The 22,186-nt window shown below is 67.9% G+C and overlaps 7 protein-coding genes across 9 annotated transcripts in view; 5 read left to right on the top strand and 2 right to left on the bottom strand.

Moving 5' to 3' along the window:
- Positions 1 to 3,486, top strand: part of H696_02660 (hypothetical protein) — a 9,001-nt gene extending 5,515 nt beyond the window's left edge. Inside the window, exons 9-10 of the mRNA XM_009496574.1 lie at positions 30 to 792; positions 934 to 3,486. Coding sequence (XP_009494849.1) covers positions 30 to 792; positions 934 to 3,336 — 3,166 coding nt within the window. The 3' untranslated portion in view covers positions 3,337 to 3,486. The remainder of the gene's footprint in view (positions 1 to 29; positions 793 to 933) is intronic.
- A 1,060-nt stretch (positions 3,487 to 4,546) lies between these two features.
- H696_02659 (hypothetical protein) lies at positions 4,547 to 10,233 on the top strand. The gene is made up of 13 exons (XM_009496573.1): positions 4,547 to 4,697; positions 4,823 to 6,075; positions 6,178 to 6,332; positions 6,420 to 6,575; positions 6,664 to 6,762; positions 6,887 to 7,199; positions 7,380 to 7,717; positions 7,906 to 8,021; positions 8,154 to 8,211; positions 8,301 to 8,496; positions 8,688 to 8,845; positions 9,006 to 9,075; positions 9,258 to 10,233. The coding sequence occupies exons 1-13, from the start codon at positions 4,661 to 4,663 to the stop codon at positions 10,170 to 10,172; spliced, it is 3,864 nt and encodes a 1,287-aa protein (XP_009494848.1). The 5' UTR covers positions 4,547 to 4,660; the 3' UTR covers positions 10,173 to 10,233.
- Positions 10,234 to 10,361: 128 nt separating this feature from the next.
- H696_02658 (hypothetical protein) lies at positions 10,362 to 11,749 on the bottom strand. Its single transcript, XM_009496572.1, has 6 exons — positions 11,507 to 11,749; positions 11,268 to 11,369; positions 11,085 to 11,152; positions 10,854 to 10,994; positions 10,604 to 10,694; positions 10,362 to 10,490 (listed from the first exon to the last, which is right to left on the bottom strand). The coding sequence occupies exons 1-6, from the start codon at positions 11,525 to 11,527 to the stop codon at positions 10,425 to 10,427; spliced, it is 489 nt and encodes a 162-aa protein (XP_009494847.1). The 5' UTR covers positions 11,528 to 11,749; the 3' UTR covers positions 10,362 to 10,424.
- A 261-nt stretch (positions 11,750 to 12,010) lies between these two features.
- Positions 12,011 to 14,076, bottom strand: H696_02657 (hypothetical protein). The gene is made up of 2 exons (XM_009496571.1): positions 12,952 to 14,076; positions 12,011 to 12,714 (listed from the first exon to the last, which is right to left on the bottom strand). Exons 1-2 carry the CDS (start codon positions 13,865 to 13,867, stop codon positions 12,218 to 12,220), a joined length of 1,413 nt encoding a protein of 470 aa, XP_009494846.1. The 5' UTR covers positions 13,868 to 14,076; the 3' UTR covers positions 12,011 to 12,217.
- Positions 14,077 to 15,576: 1,500 nt separating this feature from the next.
- On the top strand, positions 15,577 to 16,978 carry H696_02656 (hypothetical protein). Its single transcript, XM_009496570.1, has 2 exons — positions 15,577 to 16,104; positions 16,277 to 16,978. The coding sequence occupies exons 1-2, from the start codon at positions 15,667 to 15,669 to the stop codon at positions 16,892 to 16,894; spliced, it is 1,056 nt and encodes a 351-aa protein (XP_009494845.1). The 5' UTR covers positions 15,577 to 15,666; the 3' UTR covers positions 16,895 to 16,978.
- A 254-nt stretch (positions 16,979 to 17,232) lies between these two features.
- Positions 17,233 to 18,887, top strand: H696_02655 (hypothetical protein). The gene is made up of 2 exons (XM_009496569.1): positions 17,233 to 17,419; positions 17,549 to 18,887. The coding sequence occupies exons 1-2, from the start codon at positions 17,385 to 17,387 to the stop codon at positions 18,870 to 18,872; spliced, it is 1,359 nt and encodes a 452-aa protein (XP_009494844.1). The 5' UTR covers positions 17,233 to 17,384; the 3' UTR covers positions 18,873 to 18,887.
- A 1,659-nt stretch (positions 18,888 to 20,546) lies between these two features.
- Positions 20,547 to 22,186, top strand: part of H696_02654 (hypothetical protein) — a 7,016-nt gene continuing 5,376 nt past the window's right edge. The window contains exons 1-4 of one of the 3 annotated variants that reach the window (XM_009496566.1): positions 20,547 to 20,874; positions 21,018 to 21,203; positions 21,308 to 21,485; positions 21,601 to 22,126. In XM_009496566.1, coding sequence (XP_009494841.1) covers positions 20,620 to 20,874; positions 21,018 to 21,203; positions 21,308 to 21,485; positions 21,601 to 22,126 — 1,145 coding nt within the window. In that variant the 5' untranslated portion in view covers positions 20,547 to 20,619. Of the gene's footprint in view, positions 20,875 to 21,017; positions 21,204 to 21,307; positions 21,486 to 21,568; positions 22,127 to 22,186 lie in introns of those variants that run through there. The other 2 variants (XM_009496567.1, XM_009496568.1) reach the window with 2 other exon arrangements.

Raw genomic sequence — 22,186 nt, 5'->3', positions numbered from 1 at the left:
CACACACACACACATGCACACACCTCCAGTGTCAACAAGGCCTACGAGTTCCTGGTGTCCTTCTCGGCCAAGACGGCCGACGGCCCGACCCCCCTCAACATCGAGACCATCATCCGGGCCCAGTCGATCCTCTTTGCTCGCTATGGCCCGGCCCTGTCGCCGTACAAGTATGCCGGGTACCCGCTGCTCATTAAGACCATGCAAATGGAGACGGCCGATGAGAAGCTCTTCTCCCGGTCGCTGTCCTTGCTGCCCTCGGCCGCCGAGCTGGCCTTCCACACGGTCAACGTGTCGGCCCTCAATGCGCGGGAGCTCCTCCGCGAGGGCGGCTTCGATGTGGCCTCCGACGCCTTCATCCGGTGCATGGACATCATCGGCCTGACCACGCAGGAGAATGACATCGCCGCTGTCACCTCGACGCACTTGATGCGCATGTTCGCCGTGTCGTCGCTCTTCGACGACTGCTGCGCCGCCATCGTCGACCGGGACAACGTCGTGCGCAATGTGGCCCTGGCCTTGCGCTTTGTCAACATCCCGCGCATGCGTGTGGCCGCCATCGAGTCGTGCATCTACTTTGCCCGGAATGCCAGCCTGCAGAATGCCCTGGCTCGCCATGGGGCCATCTGGCACCTGATCCCCATGCTCTTCAAGTATGATTACACCCTGGCCGAGAGTGGCGTCGAGACGTCCATCGAGCACAGCTTCCAGCAGACGGCCAACCACTGCGCGGTGCTGGCCCTGCGTGCGCTCGGCCGCCTGGGTGGCTACCTGACCGGCATCATCTCGCTCAAGGTACGTGCCCGCCGGCTGCCCTTGTCACACTGTCATCCTCCCGCCCCCGGCCCCCCTCTTCACATGCTCACACACGCACACATGCACGCACACACACGCACACACACACACACACGCACACACACACACACACACACACAGCGCGAGGTCACCGAGAGTGTTCACACCGGCGTGAATGTGATCGAGGGTGCCACCACCGCCTCCGGCGAGCTGGTCGCCGCCGGCCAGACCTTCGCCTCCATGCCGGAGGATGGCAGCTCGGAGTTCGCCTCCATCCATGCGTACAACATGAAGGGCTTCGCCGAGATGGACCTGACCAGCCCCAGCAACTTGCCGATCCGCGCCGGGCTGGAGAGCCTGCTCACTTGGTACCTGTCGCATCAGCTGTCCAACGAGTCGGCCTCCGAGGCGCTGAAGATGCTCACCAGCAATGCCGAGAACCCGTACCTCATTTGGAACAACTCCACCCGGGTGGAGCTGCTGGACTATGTCCAGACCCAGCTGGACGCCATGGAGCGTGGCGGCGGGGCCGACCCCAGCCACGGGGCCAACTTCCACTTCCGCGACCTGCGGGATGAGCTCTACGTCGGGCACATCTATGTGCGCATCTTCAACAAGGACCCCACCTTCATCATCGAAGACCCGCCGGCCTTCATGCAGGCTCTGGTCGGGCACTTGCGCCTGTCGGCCGAGGTTCTCTTCCGGGCGCAGCAGCTGCAGAAGGCCGCGGCGGCCGGGGTGTCGCCGCCACCGACCCCGGCCCCGGCCACCCCGGGCATGGCCGAGGAAACCCCGGAGGATCTCACCCGCCGGGCGGCCACGGCCGTCGGCGAGTCGCGGCAGATTCTCCTTGCCCTGTATCACCTGCTGTCGTTGTCGACCTCGCAATCGACGGTCATCGGGCAGACCAGCGTGCCGGCCATCGCCGAGGAGCTGCTGACCGTGTCGCGCTTCAAGCTGCTCTTCTTCTTCCTGAGCATCGACTCGGACAATGCGTCCACCTCGGCGGACATCACCCTGCCGGATGTGCCGGTCCCGGTGGTGGCCCTGCGGGCCATCGAGCGGACCATCTCCAGCCGGGCTTGCATCACGGCCATCGCCGAGGCCGGGGTCCTGCACAATGCCCTGGTGCTGATTGCCAAGATGGAAGTGGCCTTCCTGCCGGTGCTGGACCTGCTGCATGGGCTCTTCTCCAATTCCAAGCTGGTGGAGGAGGCCCTGCGCAAGGGTGGCCTGCTGTATCTGTTGCACTTGATTTGCAACTCGAAGAATGGCCAAGTTCGGACATCGGCCGCCGCGGTGCTCGGCAAGATGTCCTCGGACAAGCTCCACGGGCCGCGGGTGGTGCTGCTGGTCAATCGCTTCCTGCCGCCGGTGTTCATGGAGACCATCCGGGAAAATCCGGAAACCGCGGTGCTCACCTTCGAGCGGGATGACGAAAACCCGGAGCTCATCTGGACGGCCGACATGCGCAAGTACATCCAGACGTCCATTCGCCGGCAGTGCCGGGCCTTCTTCAATTTGCAGAATGGCGATCTCAGTGGGGCGGTGTGGCAGCCGCCGGCTGACGATGCGCCGCCCCTCTACGAGGAGGCGGCCATGGCCGCCGGCGGGGAGGGCGGCCTGCCGGAGGTGTGCGTTGGCGGGGTGTTCCTGCGGCTGTTCATCCGCCAGCCCAACTGGGGCATTCGCAATCCCAAGCACTTCCTCAATGCCCTGTTTGAGCGGTTCTTCACCGAAGCCACGGAGCAGGCGGTGGCCGAGCCGCTGGCGCTCATCGGCGCCGCGGTGGCCCTGCTCATCCGGTCGCAGCCCATCCTGGCCCCCTACCTGGCCGGGTTGGATTACATGAAGCGCGTGTTTGCCATCATGCGCTCGTCCACCAACATCCATGTGCTCGAGGCGGCCGTCATCATTGCCAATGAGACCTGCTCGCATGCGTCCTGCCTGGAGGCCATGGCCGGCTTCCCGACCGTGGCCCCGCTGCTGCATGTGGCCGCCCAGTCGCTGGACCATGTGAACCTGGTGGCCGACACCCTGCGCCTGATGTTCGAGGTGGAGTTCGCCAACAACCGCGGGTCCTTCGGCCAGCAGGCCCTGGAGACGCGCCTGGTGGCGGTCTTCCTGAAGTTGCTGCAGGAGCCGCTGGCCGTGCAGGAGGGCGCCGCCGCCATCAAGGCCCAGATTGTCCGCTGCCTCAAGGCCCTGTCCAATGACCCGGTCCATGGGGCCACGCTGCAGGAGCAGCTCAATGCCTCGGAAGTGTGGCTCAACTACCGGGACCAGCGCCACGATCTGTTCCTCACGCAGGATTCCGTGCGCGGGCTCATCAGCGGCCCGGCCTCCGGCAACAAGGGCCTGCTCACGGGCGCCGTTGGCGGGTCGCCCATGTCCCGCGCCACCGGCGGCAACATCACCTCCGCCTCGTCGTCCTCCTCGGCCTCCACTGTCGGCATTGCCGGGCGCCTGACCAACACCGCCCACAACCTGGCCTCCACCGTGCCCCCGGCCAGCATCGACCACTACGATGACGAGCTGATCTGATGGTGGGTGTGTGGAAGTGTGTATCCTCTCCCTTCTTCCCCTCTTCCCTCCGTGCGTGTGTTGCTCACACATGCACAGGCACACATCGCTGCTCCCTCTCTCTCTCTCCTTCCTGTTGGCTCCCTCTGCAATAGAACATTCCTCTTCTCATGTGTGTGTACATATGTGGGGGGGGGGGGGGGGGGCGTAGACCAACGGCCCTGCCTGACACACGGTCGGCCACATGCCGCGCTCCCCTGCGCAGGAACACGGGTGGGGACGCGAGCCAACGCATAGCCCCGCCCTTTCCCCTTCTTCCGCCCCATGCGCACACACACACAAACACACACACACGTCGGCCACACACACTTCAATTATTTTGGGCAGGGCGAAGAGAGGAAAGAAAAAAGGGGGGGGATGTTCCGCCGATAATAGTGCTGGGAATCGGTGGGAAACCGGCGACGCCAGCGTGGAGTAGCGGGATTGCTGTGGCTCAGAAGCGAACCAGCTCACATTCCGTGTCTGAGTGGCCAGCTCGACGCACAGCGCCTGGGAAGGTCAGAAGTGCGCCGGGACCGGCATTTGGAATGCAAAGGTACTCCCCGCGAGGCAGTCTAACCACCGCGCAGGGAACTCCCGAGCATGGAAAAACGCCCTCAGGAGGCCCGGCCGGCCGGCCACCCGGCCCCCGGTGCCCCCTGCGCCCGGCCCCGGCCGGCGCGCGCGCCAACCTGCGCCCGCAGATTCCCGACCCCGTGGCCACGTCAGCCGGTCGGCGCCACCCTCGCCCCGGCCCAAGAGTCGGCACCTGACACGATGGCCCCGTCCACACGCCCCCCCTCCGGCCCGCCGCAGGGGGGAGAGGCAAGCCGGGAAACCAGCCGCGATCTGACAACCGGCCGGCTGGCGGCCGCGGGTGGCCGGCCGTCGGCATGCCAACCCCGGCTCCCCCCCCCTGCACCCCGGGCCGTGCGCAGGCAGGGAGATCCAAATCTACGCGCCGTGCGGGCCTGCTGGTCCCCGCCGCCGCGGCCATCCCCTTCACTGCAAGGCGCGCTGGTGTCCGGAAAGAGAGAGAGAGAGAGGCGCTCTGCTAACGCACGGCCGCACGATCTGTCCCCCCCCCCCCCCCCCCCCCCCCCCCCCCCCCCCCCCCCCCCCCCCCCGCCCCCCCCCCCCCCCACCTCATCCCCGTCCCCTTCGCCTCCACCCTGCTGCCCCCTCCCCTTGCCTTGCCTTCCCGCTTTCCGCCACCCCTGTCTGCACCCCTCTGTCTGGGCGCCTCTCGAGCCGAGAGCCCGAAGGAGCGGCACGTCCCGGCCCGCGCACCCCCTGCCCAGCGAGCATGAGCGTGCCGCCCGACTCGCCGCCCCCGCCTGCCGGTTCGTCTTCTGCCCTTCCCCCCCCCCCCCCCCCCACCCACCCACCCTCGCCGCCCCCGCCCGCCCGCCGTATCGCCATATCTCACGCACGCATGCGCACACATGCATCACCCCATGCTTGCCAGACAACCCGGCGCCGGTCAACCGGGCCCTCGCCCTGGCCATGGGCCTGGAGCCCCTTGCCGCGGGGCGGTCCACAACCACGGCCGGTGCCCTTGCCCTGCGCACCCCGGCCCCGGCTGAGCGGGCCCCCATGCCCGACCCGGATGCCGGCCAGTCGTCCATCAGCCTGCATGACGCCCTCTCGGAAGTGAACTCCCTCAAGAGCATCCTCCAGAATGCCCAGGCCCGGCGGCGGCAGTCGGTCGACCACAACCTTTCCCCCCTTGCAGCGGTATTGGCCGGCGTCATCCCCCCGGCCTCCCCGCAAGTGGCCCGGAGCCCGCTGGCGAACATGATGGTCGCGCCGGCCCCGGCCCCGGCCCCGGCGCCCGGCCCCGCCCCCCGGGTGGCCGACTCCCCGCCGGCCGGCGTCCTCCCGTGTGCCGCCAGCATCCCCCACGACGCGGTTGAGGGGCTGGACGAGTTGGATCAGTTGACCATCGACTTGATGGACTCCTCGCCGGCGACCCCCGCCAAGCCTCCCCGCGTGCCGACGCTGATCGATCTCTCCCGCTTGGTGCAGGCTGATGGGCGCCCGCCATCGCCGGTGACCGTGCCGATTGCCCCGCCGCCGGGGCCACTCGCGGCCCGGCCAGCCGCCGCTACACCCGCCGCCGAGCCCGGCAACACCCGGGGCGCCGCGTCGACGCCGATGGCCGCTGCCCCGCCAGTGGCCGTGCCGGTGGTCTTAGCGGCTGCCACGCCGGTTGCCGGTCCGGCCCCCAATGCTACCGGTGCGGCTGTGGTCGTGCCGCTGACTGCGTCCGCATCCGACTCGCCGCCCGGGCTCACCTCCTCCCCGGAGGATGCCCTCGAGTTAAGCACGTCCCCCGAGCCGGCTCCCAGCTCCGAGTCGATGGCCCTTGCTCCCGGTGCTGCAGCCGACCCGGGGTCCAGGACCACCGTCGGCCCTCGGCCCGAGCCTGATAGCCCTCGCACTCCTGAGCCGGTGGAGGCGCCGGCCCCGGGGTTAGCCCCGGATTCGCCTGTCATCCTGACCAGCGGCTCCGACTCCGACTCCAGCGATGAGGCCATCGTCCTGTCGGACTCGCCCGAGGCCGGCTTCTCCGATTCGGACCCCGAGGAGCAGGCCCCGGCCGCCAGGCCGGTCACCTTCAAGCGCCCGGCCTCCCTGCCCACCGCGGCCGCCTCGGCGCCCGTCATCAAGAACCCCCCTCCGGCCAGGAAGTCCTCCATCTCGTCGACCCTCGCGGCCGTACGTCTCTCCTCGGGCGCGGATGTGCTCGCCACTGCCCGCGTTCGGCCACCTGCCCATCCCCCGCCCCCTGACCAATGCACCCGACCCCGGTCCCCGTAGCTCTATGGCACCTCCTCGCCCAGCCGCCCGAGTGTTCCCCTCCCCCGGCCCGCGGCAGGCTCATTGAGCAAGACGACCGCCATGCTGCGTGCCTCGCTCCAGCCCTCGAGGCCCATGGCCACGCCCCTCTTTTCGACGGGCGGACCGGCTGCCAGGTATCCCCCTTCCCCGGCTTGTCTGGCGAGAGACCCATTGTCCAAAAAAACACCTGACCTTCGCTTGCAACTCCCTCCCCCCTCCAGCTGCCTCATTCGGGCCCCCTCCACCACGGAGAACTCCACCGAGGATGAGGAGTTCTGGGAGGCGGTCCTGACCCTGCCGATGGACTGTCTGATCTTCCGCAAGGAGCCCGCCCTGCCGGCGGAGCTGGCCAAGCCCCCTCGCACCATTCCCTCCGTGTACATGCCCTGCCTCCTCCCTCTCGCTCGCTGTCACTCTGACGCCAAAGACGCAGTTAACACTGACGGACATTGCCCATTGGTGCAGCTTCCACTCGATACGCCAGTATCTGGACTACTTCCTGCCGCTCTTCCTGCACGAGACCCGGGCCAACATCTGCATGACGCACTACCCAAAGCCGGACTTGTACGTGCCGACTGCCGGCCACCGTTGCTCCCTGCCGGCCGCCGGCGTGCGTTCCTGCTCGCTGACCCTCAGGGCTGGTCCTCCTGCTCCCTTTTTTTTTTTTCCCCGCGCGCGCGTGCACCAGCTTCCCCGCCAAGATTGTGTCCTCCCCCCGGGGGAAGAAGTTCGACAATGTGGTCATCCACTGCCCGAAGATCCTCAACCAGGTGTCGGAAATGGACCTGGTCATTTTGACGCCGCATGGCGCCTCCAGCCACCGGCAGCAGCGCGCCAACCATGGCATCCTGCTGGCCATCCTGCGCATCAGCAATGAACGCAGCCAGATCGAGTGCCGATCGATCTTCGGCAAGCTCGGCCCCAATTACAGCATGCAGAAGTGGGAGATTTCCCGCCTCCTCTCGGTGGTCGCCTTCTTTTTGGAGTACCGCGCGCTCAAGGTCCCTCTGCCCTGGGCTTCCTTCCATTTTGCCTTTTGCCCCCTTCGTTGATGGCCACCCGGCGGGGCATGTGCCTGTTGGCTGACCCGGTCCTCATCATGCCTGCCCTCCCTGGCTCTTCGCCTCCGACTCCCTGCTCTCTCTCTCTCTCTCTCTCCCATGTACACATGTGCGTCGCAGAATTTCGCCGTCGACCGCCAGCTGGAGATGCAAATCCTCGGCAAGGCAGGCCGTGCCCCTGCCCTGGTTAAGTATCGCTACCCGGCGCAGGAGCGCCGGGGTACCGCCTCCGGCGACACCGATGACCCGGTGTTCAATGCCTCACAGGTGGCCGCCATGGAGGGGGCCATCAACAGCACCGGGCTCATGCTGATTCAGGGCCCGCCGGGCACCGGCAAGACGCGTGTCATCAAGGAGCTCATTTGTCAGATGCTCAACAGCAGCCGGTCAAACACCATGAAAATCCTGGTCTGCTCTCACTCCAATGTGGCGGTCGATGAGGTGATGCTTCGGCTGCTGTGCGTTCCTCCCCCGCTGGTGTTGAACACTCGCCTCGCGTTTGTCCTTCCTCCTTGGCTCCTCCCTCCGTCTCATCCTCCTGTGCATGCTTGACTCCGCCCATGGCGATGGCATCGTCATCCCCTTGTCTTACCTGCCCACATGGCTGGCTCCCCTTTCTGACCTCCCTCTCGGGCATCGCGTCCAGCCGGAGCAACAGCGACCTGACGCCCATTCGTGTTCTCGGGCAGGAGGCCATCAACACGGTCCATCAGCAGATCCGCGACAACAGCTTGGATGAGCTGCTGAGGCAGATGAATGTCGGTATGTTGCGGGGGCTTTGTGCGCGAGCACTATTCCGCGGGACAGGGGGGGCGGGGGGGGCTCTTTCCCTTGTGCAGGGCATGCCACTTACTTTGGCCCTGTGTCCCTTTTGCCCTTCGACCAAATGGCCAGAGACGCGCAAACTCCACTGGAAGCAGGATCTCCTGCGTCGGAGCCGTGTCATTTGCAGGTATGTCCCGGCCACCCTTCACCGACCCTGTGGCCGGCCCTCCTCCCGATCCCTGCCGCTCGTGCCCCATCACACTCACCGTGCCCCAGTACCCTCAACCTGCTCGGCTCGGATGTCTTTGACGAGCTGGCCCGTGGGACCACCTTCGACGCGATCATCGTCGATGAAGCGGGCCAGGCCACCGAGCCCAGTGTTCTGATGGCCCTGCGCTTTAAGTCCCGACGCTTTATCCTGGTTGGCGATCCGAAGCAGCTGCCAGCCACGGTTTTGTCGCATAACCTGAGTGTGCGCACGCAAACCCACATGTCCTCCTTTCTCTCTCTCTCTCTCTCTCTCTCTCTCTCTTTCCCCGCATACATGCCCATTTTGCAACATCCAATGCCCTCTGTGTCTGACTCGGCGCGCATTTCTCGCCTTCTTGCCTCCGCCACTGGTGTCCCTGTGCGCCCTGCTGCTGGGCCCCGCCTGCTACACAGCCCTTCCGCTTCGAGCGCAGTATCTTCGAGCGCCTGGATGCCATTCGTCCGGATGAAACCTACTTCCTGGATGTCCAGTACCGCATGCACCCGGAGATCTCGTCCTTCCCTTCGCGGACTTTCTACAACGGCAAGCTTCGCGACTCGTCGCTGGTGATGTGCGCTCGCCCCCCTTCCCGGCCCCATGGACCACATTCCACACCTGCCCATCCCCCTCTCCCCCCCCCCCCGGCCCTTCTCTTCCTGACTCCCTTGCCACACGCCCACCTGCATCCCCCACGCACGCATTCACATGCGCATGCGCCGTCCCGTCCGCAGCTCCCGGCCTGGCTTCATCAACCACCCGCTCTTCACCCGGCCATTCGTCTTCATCGATCTGCCTGGCCAGGTGCGTGTGCATTTCCCGTCTCCCTTGCATTTCTCTCAGCCCGCTCCGCTCCTCTCCCCGCCCCCCCCCCCACATACACACACACACACACACACATGCACATCACCCCACAGTCTCCCTGTCGACGATGTCTCACCCCCCTCCCCCCTCCCCCTTCCCTCACCCCATCCTCACGCGCGCAGGAACATCGCAACGTCGGCTCCCACTCGCGCATCAACGCCAAAGAAGCCCAGGCCATTCGCATCATCATCGAGCGCCTGGCCTCGGCGCTGGACTTCTCGATCGCCGATCACGTTGGCATCATTACCCCCTACAAGGACCAGGTGTTCGAGATCCGCGCACAGCTCCAAATGAATCCGGACCTGGGGGACATCGAGGTGAACACGGTCGACGGGTTCCAGGGCCGGGAGAAGGACATCATGCTGCTCTCCTGCGTGCGGGCCACCATGCGGGGAAACCCGTCGGCCGACTCGCTGTCCTTCGTGGCCGACCAGCAGCGCCTGAATGTGGCCCTCACCCGCGCGCGTTTCATGCAAATCGTTGTCGGCCACATTGACACCCTGAGGAGCCACGGCCTGTTGCGCGAGTTGATTGATGACGCCACTCGGCGCAAGGCCATCATGACATGGGCCCCGGAGCCGGAGGCACCTCGCCGCTCGCCTGCCGGGCCCTCGAACGCCGCGCCCCCGCCATCCTTGCCGCCGGTCAATGTGCCGGCCGGCGGGGCGTCTGCGCCCGGCCCGACACCCGGGCATGCTCTTTCCCCGCATCCGACCTACTTGCCGCCTCCCGGAGGGGCTCGTGTGCCGATCTTGCCCCCGCCTCCGGGCATGGGCCCCGGTCCAGGACGGCCACCAGGCGCACCCCTCCTTCCCCCGGCCCCGGCGTCGGGCATGCCGTCTCTGCCCCCGCCTCCCGGTGCCATTCCCCTGTTGCCGCCGCCCACGCCGGGTTCCTGGGCCCCTGGGCCACCGGACTACCGTCGCCCTCCCCCTGGTGGAAAGAGGGCCCACCACCCCCCTTACCACCACCACCACCACCAACGTCCTCGCGGTGGCGAGCCGGAGCATCCGCACTTCAAGCGCCATCGGCACTGATTCTCGCGCGTCTTCCCCCGCCCTTCCGGGTCCTCTCCTCCTCATCCCCAACCCTCCCCCCCCCTCCTCGGCGTTCGGCAACAGCCACGACCGGAGTTCACGTATAGACCTGGCGCGCGCCCCACTCGCGTGTCGCCGCCTCCCCCCCCCCCCCCTCGTCATCCCCCTTTCCGTTGAAATGCTGGGACATGCTCGCAGGATATGGCTCCAGGGGAGGGGATCCGCACTTGCGGCCTGGAATGGGTGTGTCCATTACTTGGGGGTGATCTTCCCCTCCTCGACCAGGAGTGGGATTTCAACCGACAGCCAGGGCTTGAGCTGGGTTGGGGCGGGAAGGAGGCAGGGCAGGAGGCGACGGAACATGTGGGGATGGCAAAGAAGGTTAGGCTCTGATGCGCTGGAGGGGGCGACAAGCAGCGGGGGGGACATACGCCGAGGGTGAGCGCGTGGGCGATGCCAAACTTCGGGGCATTCTTCCGCCAGAGCGGCTCAAAGTGGGAACTCGTGCAAATGAGGCCGTTGCTTCGGGATGCAAGGGGATGAGAGTAGCCCAGCCAAATGCCAGGGGTGGGGGCGGGGCAGAGAGAGAGAGAGAGAGAGGGGGGGGGACCGGCAGGGGGTGAGTGGAATGTCGGGGCAGGGGGTACAGCAACAGGAGGCCGAAGTGACTGGTGCACGCACCGGTACATCTTCACCGAGAGGCCGTCCAGCTCGGGGATTCGGATCTCCGGCGGGGAGAAGGGGTACGAGATGGAGAGTACCAGCTCGATGGCGAAGGAGTACCGCACGCTGTTGTGGATGTGCCAGGCCGTGCCGGTCCAGCTGGAGAAGACGGTGATTAGTGGGGGACGATGGGAAGGCAGCCCCATCGAGGAAATGCAACATGACGCAACAGGGCAAGAGGCCACGCACATGGTCCCGGCCTCATTGGCCTCGATGGAGAAGAAGTCTGCATCGGACTCCTTGTTGAAGTTCACGAGCTGGTGGTCAACCGGAGGGGGCGCGAACAAGAGCCGCCAGGGGGGTGAGCGGAGGTACACTTGCATGGCACCCTCAGAGGTGCTAGGGCCGTTGCATCGGGCGGATCGCGCGCACCTGAATCAAGGACTGGTACTCCTCGGCCAGACGGTTCGGCCACTGGTCGAGCTCCAATGGCCCGGCCCGGCTGGTCAAAAGCGACACCTTCTCGACCTCCTTCTGTGAAAAGAGCCAGCCGAAAGCAGGCACGAGAGTGGGCGGATACGGAGGAGACCACCAGGGGGAGAGGGGGGACAGGTCAGCGTGCGCGGGAGGACACAGGGGGAGAACGGGAAGTGGCGCCGGCCGGGACTGACCTTTGTCTGGCTATCAATCATGATGAAGCGCGGATCAGGAGTAGACGCCGAGCGATGGGGGATGGATGGGGGGAGAGACCGGGACGGAGAGCGATGGCGAGGTGGCGAGGTGGCGAGGTGGCGAGGTGGCGAGGTGGCGAGAGGGGAGGGGGCTAGACAAAGTGGACACGGGTCCAGGCGGAGGGGGACGGCGAAACACGGGCACGGCAACTGCCCCAGGCCTCCGGTCCCGATCGCCGCCCAGGACGGGCGCCCTTTTGTGGTCCACGCCTACGTTGGCATGTGGCGCACCTTGGCCTCTACCCCACAACATATACGGCTGCTCGCCCGCTGCCCCCCCCCCCCCCCCCCCAGGTGTGCACCCAGGGAACACACGAATGAAGCACAAACAACGCGAGGAGGGGGAGATAGAGGAGGTGCATGCGAAGTACATTGGTTGGACCCTCGACCAGCCCCTCGTCCCGACCAAGGACAGAGGACCACAAGAACGGCGAGGGGGGGGGGGGGGAGGAGAAGGCCACAGACGCAAGTGTTGGCCCAGCACAGGGGGGGCGGCGCGGCGAGGTACCATGCAACTGGATTGGCACACTCATGCACTGGTCTGCTGTTGGCCTCATCCGGGGCGCGGGGCGCGGGGCGCGGGGCGCGGGGCGCGGCGAGGAAGAGAGGTGCCGGGACGGGGCGCGGCAGCTCGGGCACAGAGGCAGGCAGCTACTTGAGTCGGTGGGTGATCTGCTTGAGCTTCTCCTTGTGACGGACCGCGCGCACGGTGATGTCCCCGAGCGCGCTGTTCTGACGGTCCAGCTCCAGGCCCAAGCCGATGGAGGCATCGCGCAGGGCGTCCAGGCAGCCGGACACCGTGTCCAGGCCCTCGTCAATGTCGCGGTTGGACCGGGCCAACAAATCGCCGGCCTCGTTGGTTGGACGCCGAGACCCGGCCTCAGCGATGGCCAGCGCCTTCATGGAGCTGACCTGAGCTGCGCGGGTCCCCGGCCGGGGGACCTCCGTCAGGTTGCCAGCTCGGCCGGCCGCCTTGGAGGCCGCCGGGGCGCCGCCGGAAGAAGAGGACAGCTCGCCGGAGCTGGAACGCTTGCTGCTCCGGCGGAAGACCCCGCGCCAGAAGCTGCTGACCTTCTTCGAATCGCGGTCCGCGTCCACCAACATGCCTTCCATTTCGTCCTGCATGCCGGAAATCCGGTCGATTTGCTCTGTTTCCCGGACCCGGCCGATGCACATGCGGAGAGGGTCAGTGCGGCGCAAGGGGGGGAGGGAGGGGGGGAGCGGGCGAAGGACAATGCGGCAAGCCGGGCTCTGGGGAGGGGAGCGATCGCTGGCACACAGAAGAAAAAAAACAGGACACCCGACACCCGACACCGCCACACGCATGCCCAGACACATCGGCGTGCGGAGGGGGCGCGGCCAAAAAAAAAAAAAGAAACACGCACCGCCCTGCTGGTACAGGTTCTTCGACAGGTTGACCGCCACCTTGGACGTCTCGTTGATGGAGGCCACCATGCGAGAGGTGCTCTCGCGCGACTCGCTCAGCATGGACTCCGATTCGGCACGCTCGTCGGCCGTCAGCAGGGTGTTGGCCCAGACTATGCCGTTGGCGCGGCCCGATGGCGCCCCAGGCCAGCCGGGCCCGGGGGCCCCCGGGCCCTGTCGCCCCGCCGCGGCCAACGAGCCGGAGCCCGACGCCGAGGCGGCCAACGCGTCGGAGGAGGCGCCGCCGCCGCTGCGACCGACCACACACGAGTAGGACCGCGTGATGGACAGCCCGTCGTCCACGCTGTAGGAGCTGCACTCGGCGGTCAGGTCGCCGGAGGCCGATGCCTCGGCCCCGCCTTTGCGGAGACTGGAGCCCATCTTGTTTCGCGTGCGTTGGAGGGCCTTGCGCAGGAGCTGCGACGACCCGGATCGAGAAAGCTCGGACTCCCTTGCCCGGGCTTTGGGCGTGACGGACTTGGCTCGGGCAAGCTGACTGGACGAGGCAGACGCCGAGGGCGAGGGGTGCTGCTGTGCTTGGTGCAGGCTCAGGCCACTGGCCGACCGGGAAACAAGGCCCTCCGGGGCTGCTGGCTGCGCGGGCCGGGCGTCGTACACACTCAGCCGGTGGAGGGAGGCCGAGGAACCGGGGCCTTGGGCGAGGCTGCCACGCGACAGTGAAACACCGAGGGCAGACTCCTTACGCGCGGGGTCAGCCTTCTCCGGGCGGAAATCGGCCGGATCGCGTTCTTGCTCGGCACGCCGCCAGTCGGGAAGAGCCGCTGGCCGGGGGGGATGGCGGCGGTCGTCGTCGCTCGAAGTGGAACCAGTAAAGCAACTTAGGAGCGATTCAATCCAGGGATTGCAGCAGTCCATTCCACGATGGAGGCCAGGGGAAAGGACGGCGGATGATGCCGGTGAATGGCAACGGCGGGGTTTTTTCTAGATCGGGGCTGGGAGGACCCGAGGCAAGAGTGCGTGTGTGTCCTTCACACGGCGACGAGGCAAGCGCAAAGGTCAGGCTGCATGGGCGGGGGGAGGCGAGGCACAGAGAGGGTGAAAAGCCGGAGGGGGGAGGGGAGGAGGGGGGGGGGGGGGGGCATACGCTGGAAAATGTGTAGGAAGTATTTGAAATGCCCCAATCTCGGACGAGGGGGCCTCGCCAGGGGGTCCCTCAAAAGGGCCCAGCACCCTGCCGTGATTATTTGTGCGGCCCCCCTCCTCTGTTGTCGCCGCACCGGCGCCCCGTTGGGGTGGGAGGGCGATCGTGCGGCCCGCATGCTCCGGGGCCCGGTGGAATGCTGGGGCACTCCGTCCGGATTGCAGCGCCACGGGGCGAGGAGGGCGCGCTCTGCGTACCGGTGCGTGCCGTGGCTCCTGCCGCCCATTCCAAAAACACGGATCACCGGGCTCGGGGGAAGGGCGACGAAGACCGCCGAAGCAGCGGCAGACACACGGACAGCCGGGGCGGGTAAACATGCGCGCGCACGCTTCCCGCGGGCAAGCCCAATGCGGATGTTTACTCCGCCTCGCCCAAACGAGAGGCCATATGGTTGAGGGCCCCCCCTGGGGGAAGCGGGGGGGGGGGGGGGGATCGGCCCGGCGGCCCGAAAGCAGACCTGATTTCCCGCAGGAAGACCGGCGAATGTCCATGCATGAAGGAGTGTCAGCATGGCATGAGCGGCTCACACCGCGGCCGGCTCCCTATGTCCAGGTGGCCTTTGCGTGCGCCGCGCTAACGTCTCCCGGAACCGCACCGGCTCTTTCTTCTTCTTCTTTTTTTTTTTTGTCCCCTCCCCCCGGGGGAGGATATCGGCGGAGAAGGTCAAAGGAGGTCGCCGGTCGCGCAGCGATCCCACGCCCCCGGGCTTCCGCGAGCGCCGGTCCCGACGCCGCACCCCGCAAGGCCCACGATCTCCCTTTAGTCCCCGGGGGCGGGACCGGGAACGATGAGGAGGGCAAGGGGGGGGGGGGGGGGACAGCCCCCCCGTCTGGGGCCCGGGAAAGGGTCGCAGATCGAAAGAACCATGCCCCGACCGGGGTGAGCCGCCCCGTTCGGCCCGAAGAATCCCCCCTGCCCCCCCCCCCCCCGGAACGAGGGAAGAAACACCGTATGCCCACACGCGCGTACATTTGGGACATCCAATCGGGCGCCCGGTAAAATCCCACGGGTCGCTGGGCCGAATGGAGAGCTCCGCGGAGAGTATTCCAGCACGTGATATCGGTCCCACCGCGCACTCGTCCTTGGCGTGCCCCGCACGTGTACCTGCCCGCCATGCCAGCCTGCCTCGACCGCCTTGTCTCCCTCTCTCCCCCCTCCCCCCGGGGGGGGGGGGGGGGGAGCCCCACGCCAGTGGGCCGGGGCCCTCCTGCCTGGCGTGCTGCCTTTTTTTTAGACATATGGTGCGGCGAGAGGGGCGCGGCCGTCCGAGGACACAGGGCCCCGCAGCGGAACGGGGTGGCCCATTTTTTCCGGCCCCCATCTGGACCGGCATCGGTGCCCCTGCTCCCCGGTCACAGCAGGCATGCCACCCCCCTCTCGCACCGCCCCCGCCCCCGCCCCCGCCCCCGCCCCCGCCCCCGCCCCCGCCCCCTCCATCGCGCTGCTCGCATCGCACCTTCCACCCTCCCCTTGAACCAGACAGTCCGGGTCCCCTGTCCCAGCGCGCACGACCATGCTCTCCACTGCCCGGTCCCTTGTTGCCGGCACCGCCGCCCGTGCCGTGGCCGCCTCCAGTGCGGCCGGCGCCCCCTTGGCCCGTGCGCACTTCAGCGTTGCCCCGGCCAGCGAGGCCTTCTTCCAGGGGAAGGCCGTGCCGCTGGACTTCCACCGGCAGGACCCGCCGGCGGACAATGTCCGCTTGTTCAAGTCCCCGATCATCATCCTGCCCGGGCTGCTCGGGTCGCGGCAGAACTGGCGCTCGATGAGCAAGCTGCTGGCCTCGCGCACCGGGCGCACGGTCTTCTCGCTGGACATGCGCAACCATGGCAGCAGCCCCTGGTCGGCGCCCGAGCATGCTGGCTACGACTACATGGCCGCCGACATTGCGGCCTTCGTGACCGAGCACCTGTCCGAGTTCGACCGAGACTTCGTGCTGCTGGGCCACTCCATGGTGCGCGCCGTTGGAGGGCTTCCCCTTCTTTTTTTTCCCCCCTGTCTGCACGGCTCCTCAGCCCCGCCTGCCCACACCGTCCGCCCGACTGCCTGTGTCTCACATGGAAGCCTTCGCCCCGGTCCTTCCTCCGCCCCCCCCCCTCCTGCCACTTTGCTCGCGGCACTTGCAGGGCGGCAAGACCGTCATGCACTATGCCCTGAATGCCCCATTCGATCTGCAGCCCGGGCGCATCGTCGTGGCGGACATCCTGCCTGAGCAGTCGCCGAATGCCTCCTTCTCGGAGATCCTCCAGGCCATGATCACCACGGAGGAGCGCCGCGTCGGGACCCGGCCCGAGGCCGAGCAGATCCTGGCCGACATGGGGGTGACCAATGAGCGCGTGCGGGCCTTCGTCGGGACCAACCTGGTGAAGGGCCAGCTGCCGGAGGCCCTGGCCGCGGCGCTGCCCGGGCACACGGACGAGCAGTTCTACTTCCGGTGCAACACCCGCGCCCTGCAGGCGGCCCTCGGGGAGATCATGGCCGTGCCGGCATACAGCCCGGACCAGGTGTACTCCGGCCGGAGTCTCTTTGTCGGCGGCCGCAAGGCGGACTACGTGCCGGATGACCCGTCCCGGGTGGCGGCCACCCTGGCCGGGCACTTTGGGCCCTTCGTCGAGGACCCGGCCGACCCGGACGCCAAGGAGGGCTGGAGCCTGCGCATGCTGGACACCGGCCACTGGATCCACGCCGACGACCCGTGGGGCTTCACCCACCAGGTCGAGGCGTTCCTCGACAACGCGGCATAGGCCCGCGGGCCGATGCCTGAGCCCGGCTCTTGCTTTTTTTCTTTTTTCTTTTTTCCCCCCTCTGTGCGTGCGTGCGTGCGTGCGTGTGTGTGCGTGCGTGCACGCGCCCACGGATCGCCCCGCCTCCCCCTCCTCCTCCCGGCGCCGGGAGAGGCCCCCCCCCCCCCCCCCCCCCCCGGCACAAATAGACAACCCACCAAAAGGGCTTCGTGCTGTGCTTTCTGCGGTCCACCCCAACCGGAACGTTGGCACTTGAGGAGGGAGCGATCTCGCGGGCCACATCGGCCGCCGGTGTGCCGCACCGTCCCCAAGCGCACACCTGCCTTGCCCCCCCCCCCCCCCCTCCCTCCCCCTCCCTCTGCTGCCTCGAGTTCTCTCAACGCGTGGCGGTGCATTTTCTTGGTCCCCCTGCTCTTGGCGTCGACCGTGTCCCTTCCTCTTCGCGGAACCCTTCCCGGTCGCCTCCTGGTGCCCCCGGCTGCGCTTGACCATGGCAAGGCGATTCCCCTGTAGCCACATTGAAACGTGCGTCGCTCCCTGATCATGCCCCCATCCTATCACCGCCCAGTCCAGCTGGCCAGCGGCCCTCCTGGCTGTGGGCCTCCCTCTCGCCCATGTCTGACACCGTGGCAAATGGACACATGTGGTGGTCAGCATCATCGGCGCCCGACGGGCCGACATCCAGGAGCTTGTGTTCTCGGTCGGCGTCGGGGCATCGACCCATCGCAAGGAGGAGCTGGTCCGCATCCTGGGCATGGTGGCCGCGGCGCAGCATGGCGCCGAGCCGACGGCGGACACCGACGGCCGCCCGGTCTTTGGGGCTCCGGTGCCGGCATTTCTCCGCCCCACTGGGCAGACCATCCTCAGCATCGATGTCGGGCTGCGGAACATGGCCCTGGCGCTGATCGAGGCCCGGCGGCCGGCACTGGCCGAGGCGGCCGCGAGGCCCCTGCTGCCGCCCTTGCGTCTGCTCGAGTGGATGGTCATCCCGGTGGACGGGCTGCCGGATGCCTTCAACCTGCCGCAGTATGCCCGCGCGGTCAGCGACTTCGTGGATCAGCGCCTGCCCTTGGCCGATGTGAATGTCCTGGAACGGCAGATGCGAGTATTCGCCAGTAACTCCTCCATCGGCGACTCGATCAACATCATCTCCGGGCAGCTGCAGGTGGCCCTCCTGCGTCGGGTCATGCCCCTGGCTCCGGCGAGGGATCCCTTCTTCTGTGGTCTGGCTTCGGCCGAGGCCAATCCGAAGCTGGTGGCCGGCATCTTCGACCTGGCGCAGGGCTATAGTCGCAAGAAGAATAGCTCCATGCGCCTGGTGGAAAGGTTGCTGGCGGCCCCGGACTCCAGCCTGGCCCTTCCCGGGGGCACTGGCATCAGCGCGGACAACCGCCTGGCGATGACGGCCACCGATGCCGATGGCCAGGGCTTTTGGCCGCTGGCGCGTACGCTCCATGTGCCGGAGCACCTGGCGGCGCGCTTTCACGCCGCCCAAAAGAAGGACGACATGAGTGATGCCCTGCTGCAGGCGGTGGCCACGGCCCTCTGGCGAGACCAGGCCCTGTACAATGTCGGCCGAGTTCTGGGCTGCCGATGTGACCCCCGGTCGGGGGAGGAATGCTGCCTGCTGGTGCCCAGCTCGGTGGAGGATGCGCTGCCGCCGGGTTCCGATCCGCATGGCGCCGACGAGGGTGCTGCCGCGCCGGCCAAAGCTCCGGCCACTCGTGGCCGCGCGAGCCGCGCCGCAAAGCCCAAGGCCAAGCAGGCCGCAGATGTCGATGCCGAGTCGCAGGCCGACACGACGCCCAAGCCCCCGCGCAAGTCTAAGGCCAAGTCCACGGTCAAATCGCCGGCCGACGATCCTGGCAGCCTGCCCGAAGCCCAGCCATCGCACGCGGCCACGGAAGAGGCCCCGGCCCCGGCCCGGCAGACCCGGCGCCCCCGCAAGAAGGCCACCTCGGCCGCGGCAACCGAATAGACTTGCGGGATCTGCTCTGCCTTCAGACGCGGGAGGGGGGGGGGGGGGAATGGGGGCACAGTCATGCGCGCGTGCAAGTACACTTACACATGCATTGATTGCCCTGGGAGAGGGCCTGTGCCCGTGCGGGAGCCACCATAGGAGGGAGGGCGCGCCGGGGGGGGGGACCGGCCAGGCGATTCGTATGTGCGTGTGTGTATGCTGTCCTGCCCCGACGCTCTGGACCAGCCCGGCGAAGGTATCGTGGGAATGTGCACGGGTGCCAACGTACCTGAACGCGCGCCATTTCCGCCCCGCCGGCCTCACGCGGGGGGGGGGGCGGGGTGGCGCGCACAACGAGGACCGAGAAGGAGGGGCGTGTGTCCGCTGGAGTCTCAACCGGGGAAGGGGGGGGCCGGGCCGGGTCGGGCCGGCACCCAGGGCCGCACGACGAACATGGGCACCTTCAAGCGGCGAGGTGGCCCGGCCGGGGGAGGCTCCGACACATCGCCAGAGGGTGGGGAGCGCAGCTGGGGACAATAACACGGCGCGGGGACGGGAGGGCCGGATCGGCGCCGGACTCCGGGCGCGAACTTGCCCCCCTCGCCCGGGGGGCACGCATTCGCGTTCGCGCTCGCATTCGCAGACCCAACCTCCCCTTTCGCGCTCCCCTCGCCCTGCGCAGGGTGGGACTGTAAGCGGGAGCGGGATGGGCCGGAAAATGCGCGCCTGCCCGCGCCCCGGCCCCATCGCACGCGCAACAGCGGCGACCGCCCTCAAGCGCCAGGGGAGCCGGCCTGGACGGACACCGGGCCAAGGTCGGGCCGTGTGTGTGTGTGTGTGTTTGTGCGTGCGGCCGCGCGCACCTGGGAGCGGTGGGCCCCGAGGCACGCACCAAAAGAGGGGGAGCAAGCAGCGGCGCGCTCATGCGCCGCGTGTTTCATTTGGATCGCGCGGGCGCCCCGGCTCCACGGCCGGGCCGGGCCGGGCCAGGCCGGCCTGGGCCGGGCCGAGCTGGCCAGGGTACCCGCCCGTGAGCGGGTACCTGCCTCTGGACCTTCAAATACGGGGGCAGGACCCATATGAGCTCGCTCCAGCCCCCCTCGGGGGCCGCGAGGAGCAGCCAGGGGAGGGGGCCGGTAAATGGCCCATGTTGCCAGGGTCCCAGGCGGCCGGGCGGAGGGCGGTCGCGCGCAACGGCACCGGTATCCTGTTTCAGGTGCGGAATACCGTGCAGAGGGCGGGCGTCGGCCCGCGGCCAAGTCGGTGCGTGGGTGTGTTGCCGGGGGCGGACCGCGAACCGTGCGCGGGGGCGGGGCGGGCGCCGTGCCGGGAAGGGCCGCCGCATTCCAATTTATTCGCGCTCGAATCACTGGGAGCGGCGGTGCAAGCCCGGCGCAGAGCAGGGGGGCCGCGACGCGACAGTCGTGACTTCGGACCGACACGGCGCCCGCTTCAGGGGGGCCCAGCCGGCTCGGGGAGGGGCCGAGGGCAACCGCCGCCCAACGGCCACCCCCTGGCCGGGCCTCGTATACGGACGAGGGCTGATCGCGCCCGGCAGGGACGGTTTTTGGGTGGCTGGCCGCCTCTTCGGGTGGCCGCGGTGCCCCGATCCCTCTCTGCCCATTTCGCGCCCACGTGCATACACCTCCTCCTCCCCCTCCTCTCCCCCCCCCTCCACACACACACACACACACACACACACACACGCACACGCACGCGCGCGCACAGACGGCCGGCCTCCCTCTGCCTCCTCCCCTGACGCGCCATGAAGTCCGCCCTCGCGCGGAAGAATGTCTTCCACACGTCGGCCGACGGTCAGGCCGTGGCGGTGGCGCCGCTGACCATTTCCACGAGCGGCATGGCACCGACGCTGCGCTCGGTCCAGGCGGTCTACCGACAGAAGGGAGCCATCCGGCAGAGCGCCCCCCAGAAACACTGGCTGTTGAATGGCCGCCCGGGGCAGATCTGGTCGGTGAATGTCAGCATGACCCACACGTCGGCCACGCTGGTCAGCCACCAGGTATGTGGCCTGGTGGCCCTCCGGCGCGGCGGCACTCCCCCTTCGCCCTGCCCTGTCCTCTTCCTGTCGACGCTCACACGCACGCACACACACACATGTGCACGGGCACGCCCATGGATGTGCCTCAATGCATACACCCACAGGCCGGCGACATTAGCTCGGTTCCCGCGCTGGCGCCCGTCCGGCAGTACACCCGGCGATCGGTGGCCGTGCGCCTGCTCCCGGGCGGCACGCGCGCGCGCGTCACCCAGTACGAGCCGTCGGCCTTCTGCCTGCTGACCGGTGCCCCCCAGGATCGCGACGACTACGATTGCGAGATCTCATTCATTGTACGTCCAGACGCGCCCGACATCGGGGGGGGGGGGGGGGGGGTGCACACAAGCTGCCAAGGGGCCAGCCCCGCCGCTGACCATGGCGCCCTTGCCCCACGCAGGTTGACGTGCGGACCTGCCAGTTCCTGCGCCTGCACAACTCGGACGCCTCGCTGCAGGCCTCGGTCGCCAAGCGCGTGGCCCGACTGCGCGATCGCCTCACCCAGGCCACCCCGGCCGATGGCGCCGAGGACTACCTCAGCATGCCGACCATCAACACCGAGCACATCCTCGAGGAGAGTACGTGCCAGCCGGCCGACCGTGACTCTCGCCCGGCCCAAATGCCCCGGCACTGACACATCCCGATTGCCTCCCTGCCGACGCCTCGCTCGTGCTCGTGGGGCCGGCGTCGAAGTTGAACGCGACGCGCGCGCGCTCTGGAACTACCTCTGCGCGACGTGGCTCAGCCCGGACACGCTGACCCCCAAGCACGATGCCAATGTCGGGTACATGCCGCCCGACGGGCGGAAGTCCCTCTACGCGCGCTTGGCCCTCAACTCCGACAAGGCAGTTTGCTCGCACCGGATTGCGCACGAGCTGTCGCGCATCGAGAGTGGCAAGCTGGCTGGCGCCGGGGCCTCCACCGGGTCCGACACGCCCCCCAGCAGCCCGGCCACCCCGCTGACGGCCACCATCAATGTCACCAGCTCCAGCTGGTCCCAGGTGACCGAGGGCTATCTGGAGGAGAATACCCTCCTGCCGCTGGCGGTGGAGGTCCGTGACACGGTCAAGGCCGAGTTCACGCAGCATGTCCGCCTTCGGCCGGGGGCCGGGCCCAGCGACTCGAAGATGACCCTGTCTGGCAGCCCGCCCATGTTCTTTGTGTCCTTCCATGCGACACGCTACTGGCTGGACTGGTCGGACGCGCACTACAGCACCAAGTACGTGCTTGGTCTTTGGGGCAATTTAACCAGCGCCTTTCAGGGATGGGAGGGGGGGGG

Source organism: Fonticula alba (assembly GCF_000388065.1).
Source record: "Fonticula alba strain ATCC 38817 unplaced genomic scaffold supercont2.4, whole genome shotgun sequence".
Lineage (NCBI taxonomy): Eukaryota > Rotosphaerida > Fonticulaceae > Fonticula > Fonticula alba.
This window is presented reverse-complemented; position numbering and strand designations above follow the sequence as displayed.

Coding starts and splice junctions, on each gene's coding strand:
- H696_02658 (XM_009496572.1), bottom strand. CDS start 11,527: ATGATTGATAGCCAGACAAAG. Junction 11,370..11,506: donor TGATTGATAGCCAGACAAAG/GTCAGTCCCGGC, acceptor CTCTTTTCACAG/AAGGAGGTCGAGAAGGTGTC. Junction 10,995..11,084: donor GCCAATGAGGCCGGGACCAT/GTGCGTGGCCTC, acceptor CGTCTTCTCCAG/CTGGACCGGCACGGCCTGGC.
- H696_02656 (XM_009496570.1), top strand. CDS start 15,667: ATGCTCTCCACTGCCCGGTCCCTTGTTGCCGGCACCGCCGCCCGTGCC. Junction 16,105..16,276: donor TGCTGCTGGGCCACTCCATG/GTGCGCGCCGTT, acceptor CGGCACTTGCAG/GGCGGCAAGACCGTCATGCA.
- H696_02657 (XM_009496571.1), bottom strand. CDS start 13,867: ATGGACTGCTGCAATCCCTGGATTGAATCGCTCCTAAGTTGCTTTACT. Junction 12,715..12,951: donor GAACCTGTACCAGCAGGGCG/GTGCGTGTTTCT, acceptor TCCGGGAAACAG/AGCAAATCGACCGGATTTCC.
- H696_02655 (XM_009496569.1), top strand. CDS start 17,385: ATGGCAAGGCGATTCCCCTGTAGCCACATTGAAAC. Junction 17,420..17,548: donor CCCTGTAGCCACATTGAAAC/GTGCGTCGCTCC, acceptor TGTGGTGGTCAG/CATCATCGGCGCCCGACGGG.
- H696_02659 (XM_009496573.1), top strand. CDS start 4,661: ATGAGCGTGCCGCCCGACTCGCCGCCCCCGCCTGCCG. Junction 6,576..6,663: donor CCTCGCACCATTCCCTCCGT/GTACATGCCCTG, acceptor CCATTGGTGCAG/CTTCCACTCGATACGCCAGT. Junction 8,022..8,153: donor GCTGAGGCAGATGAATGTCG/GTATGTTGCGGG, acceptor CCAAATGGCCAG/AGACGCGCAAACTCCACTGG.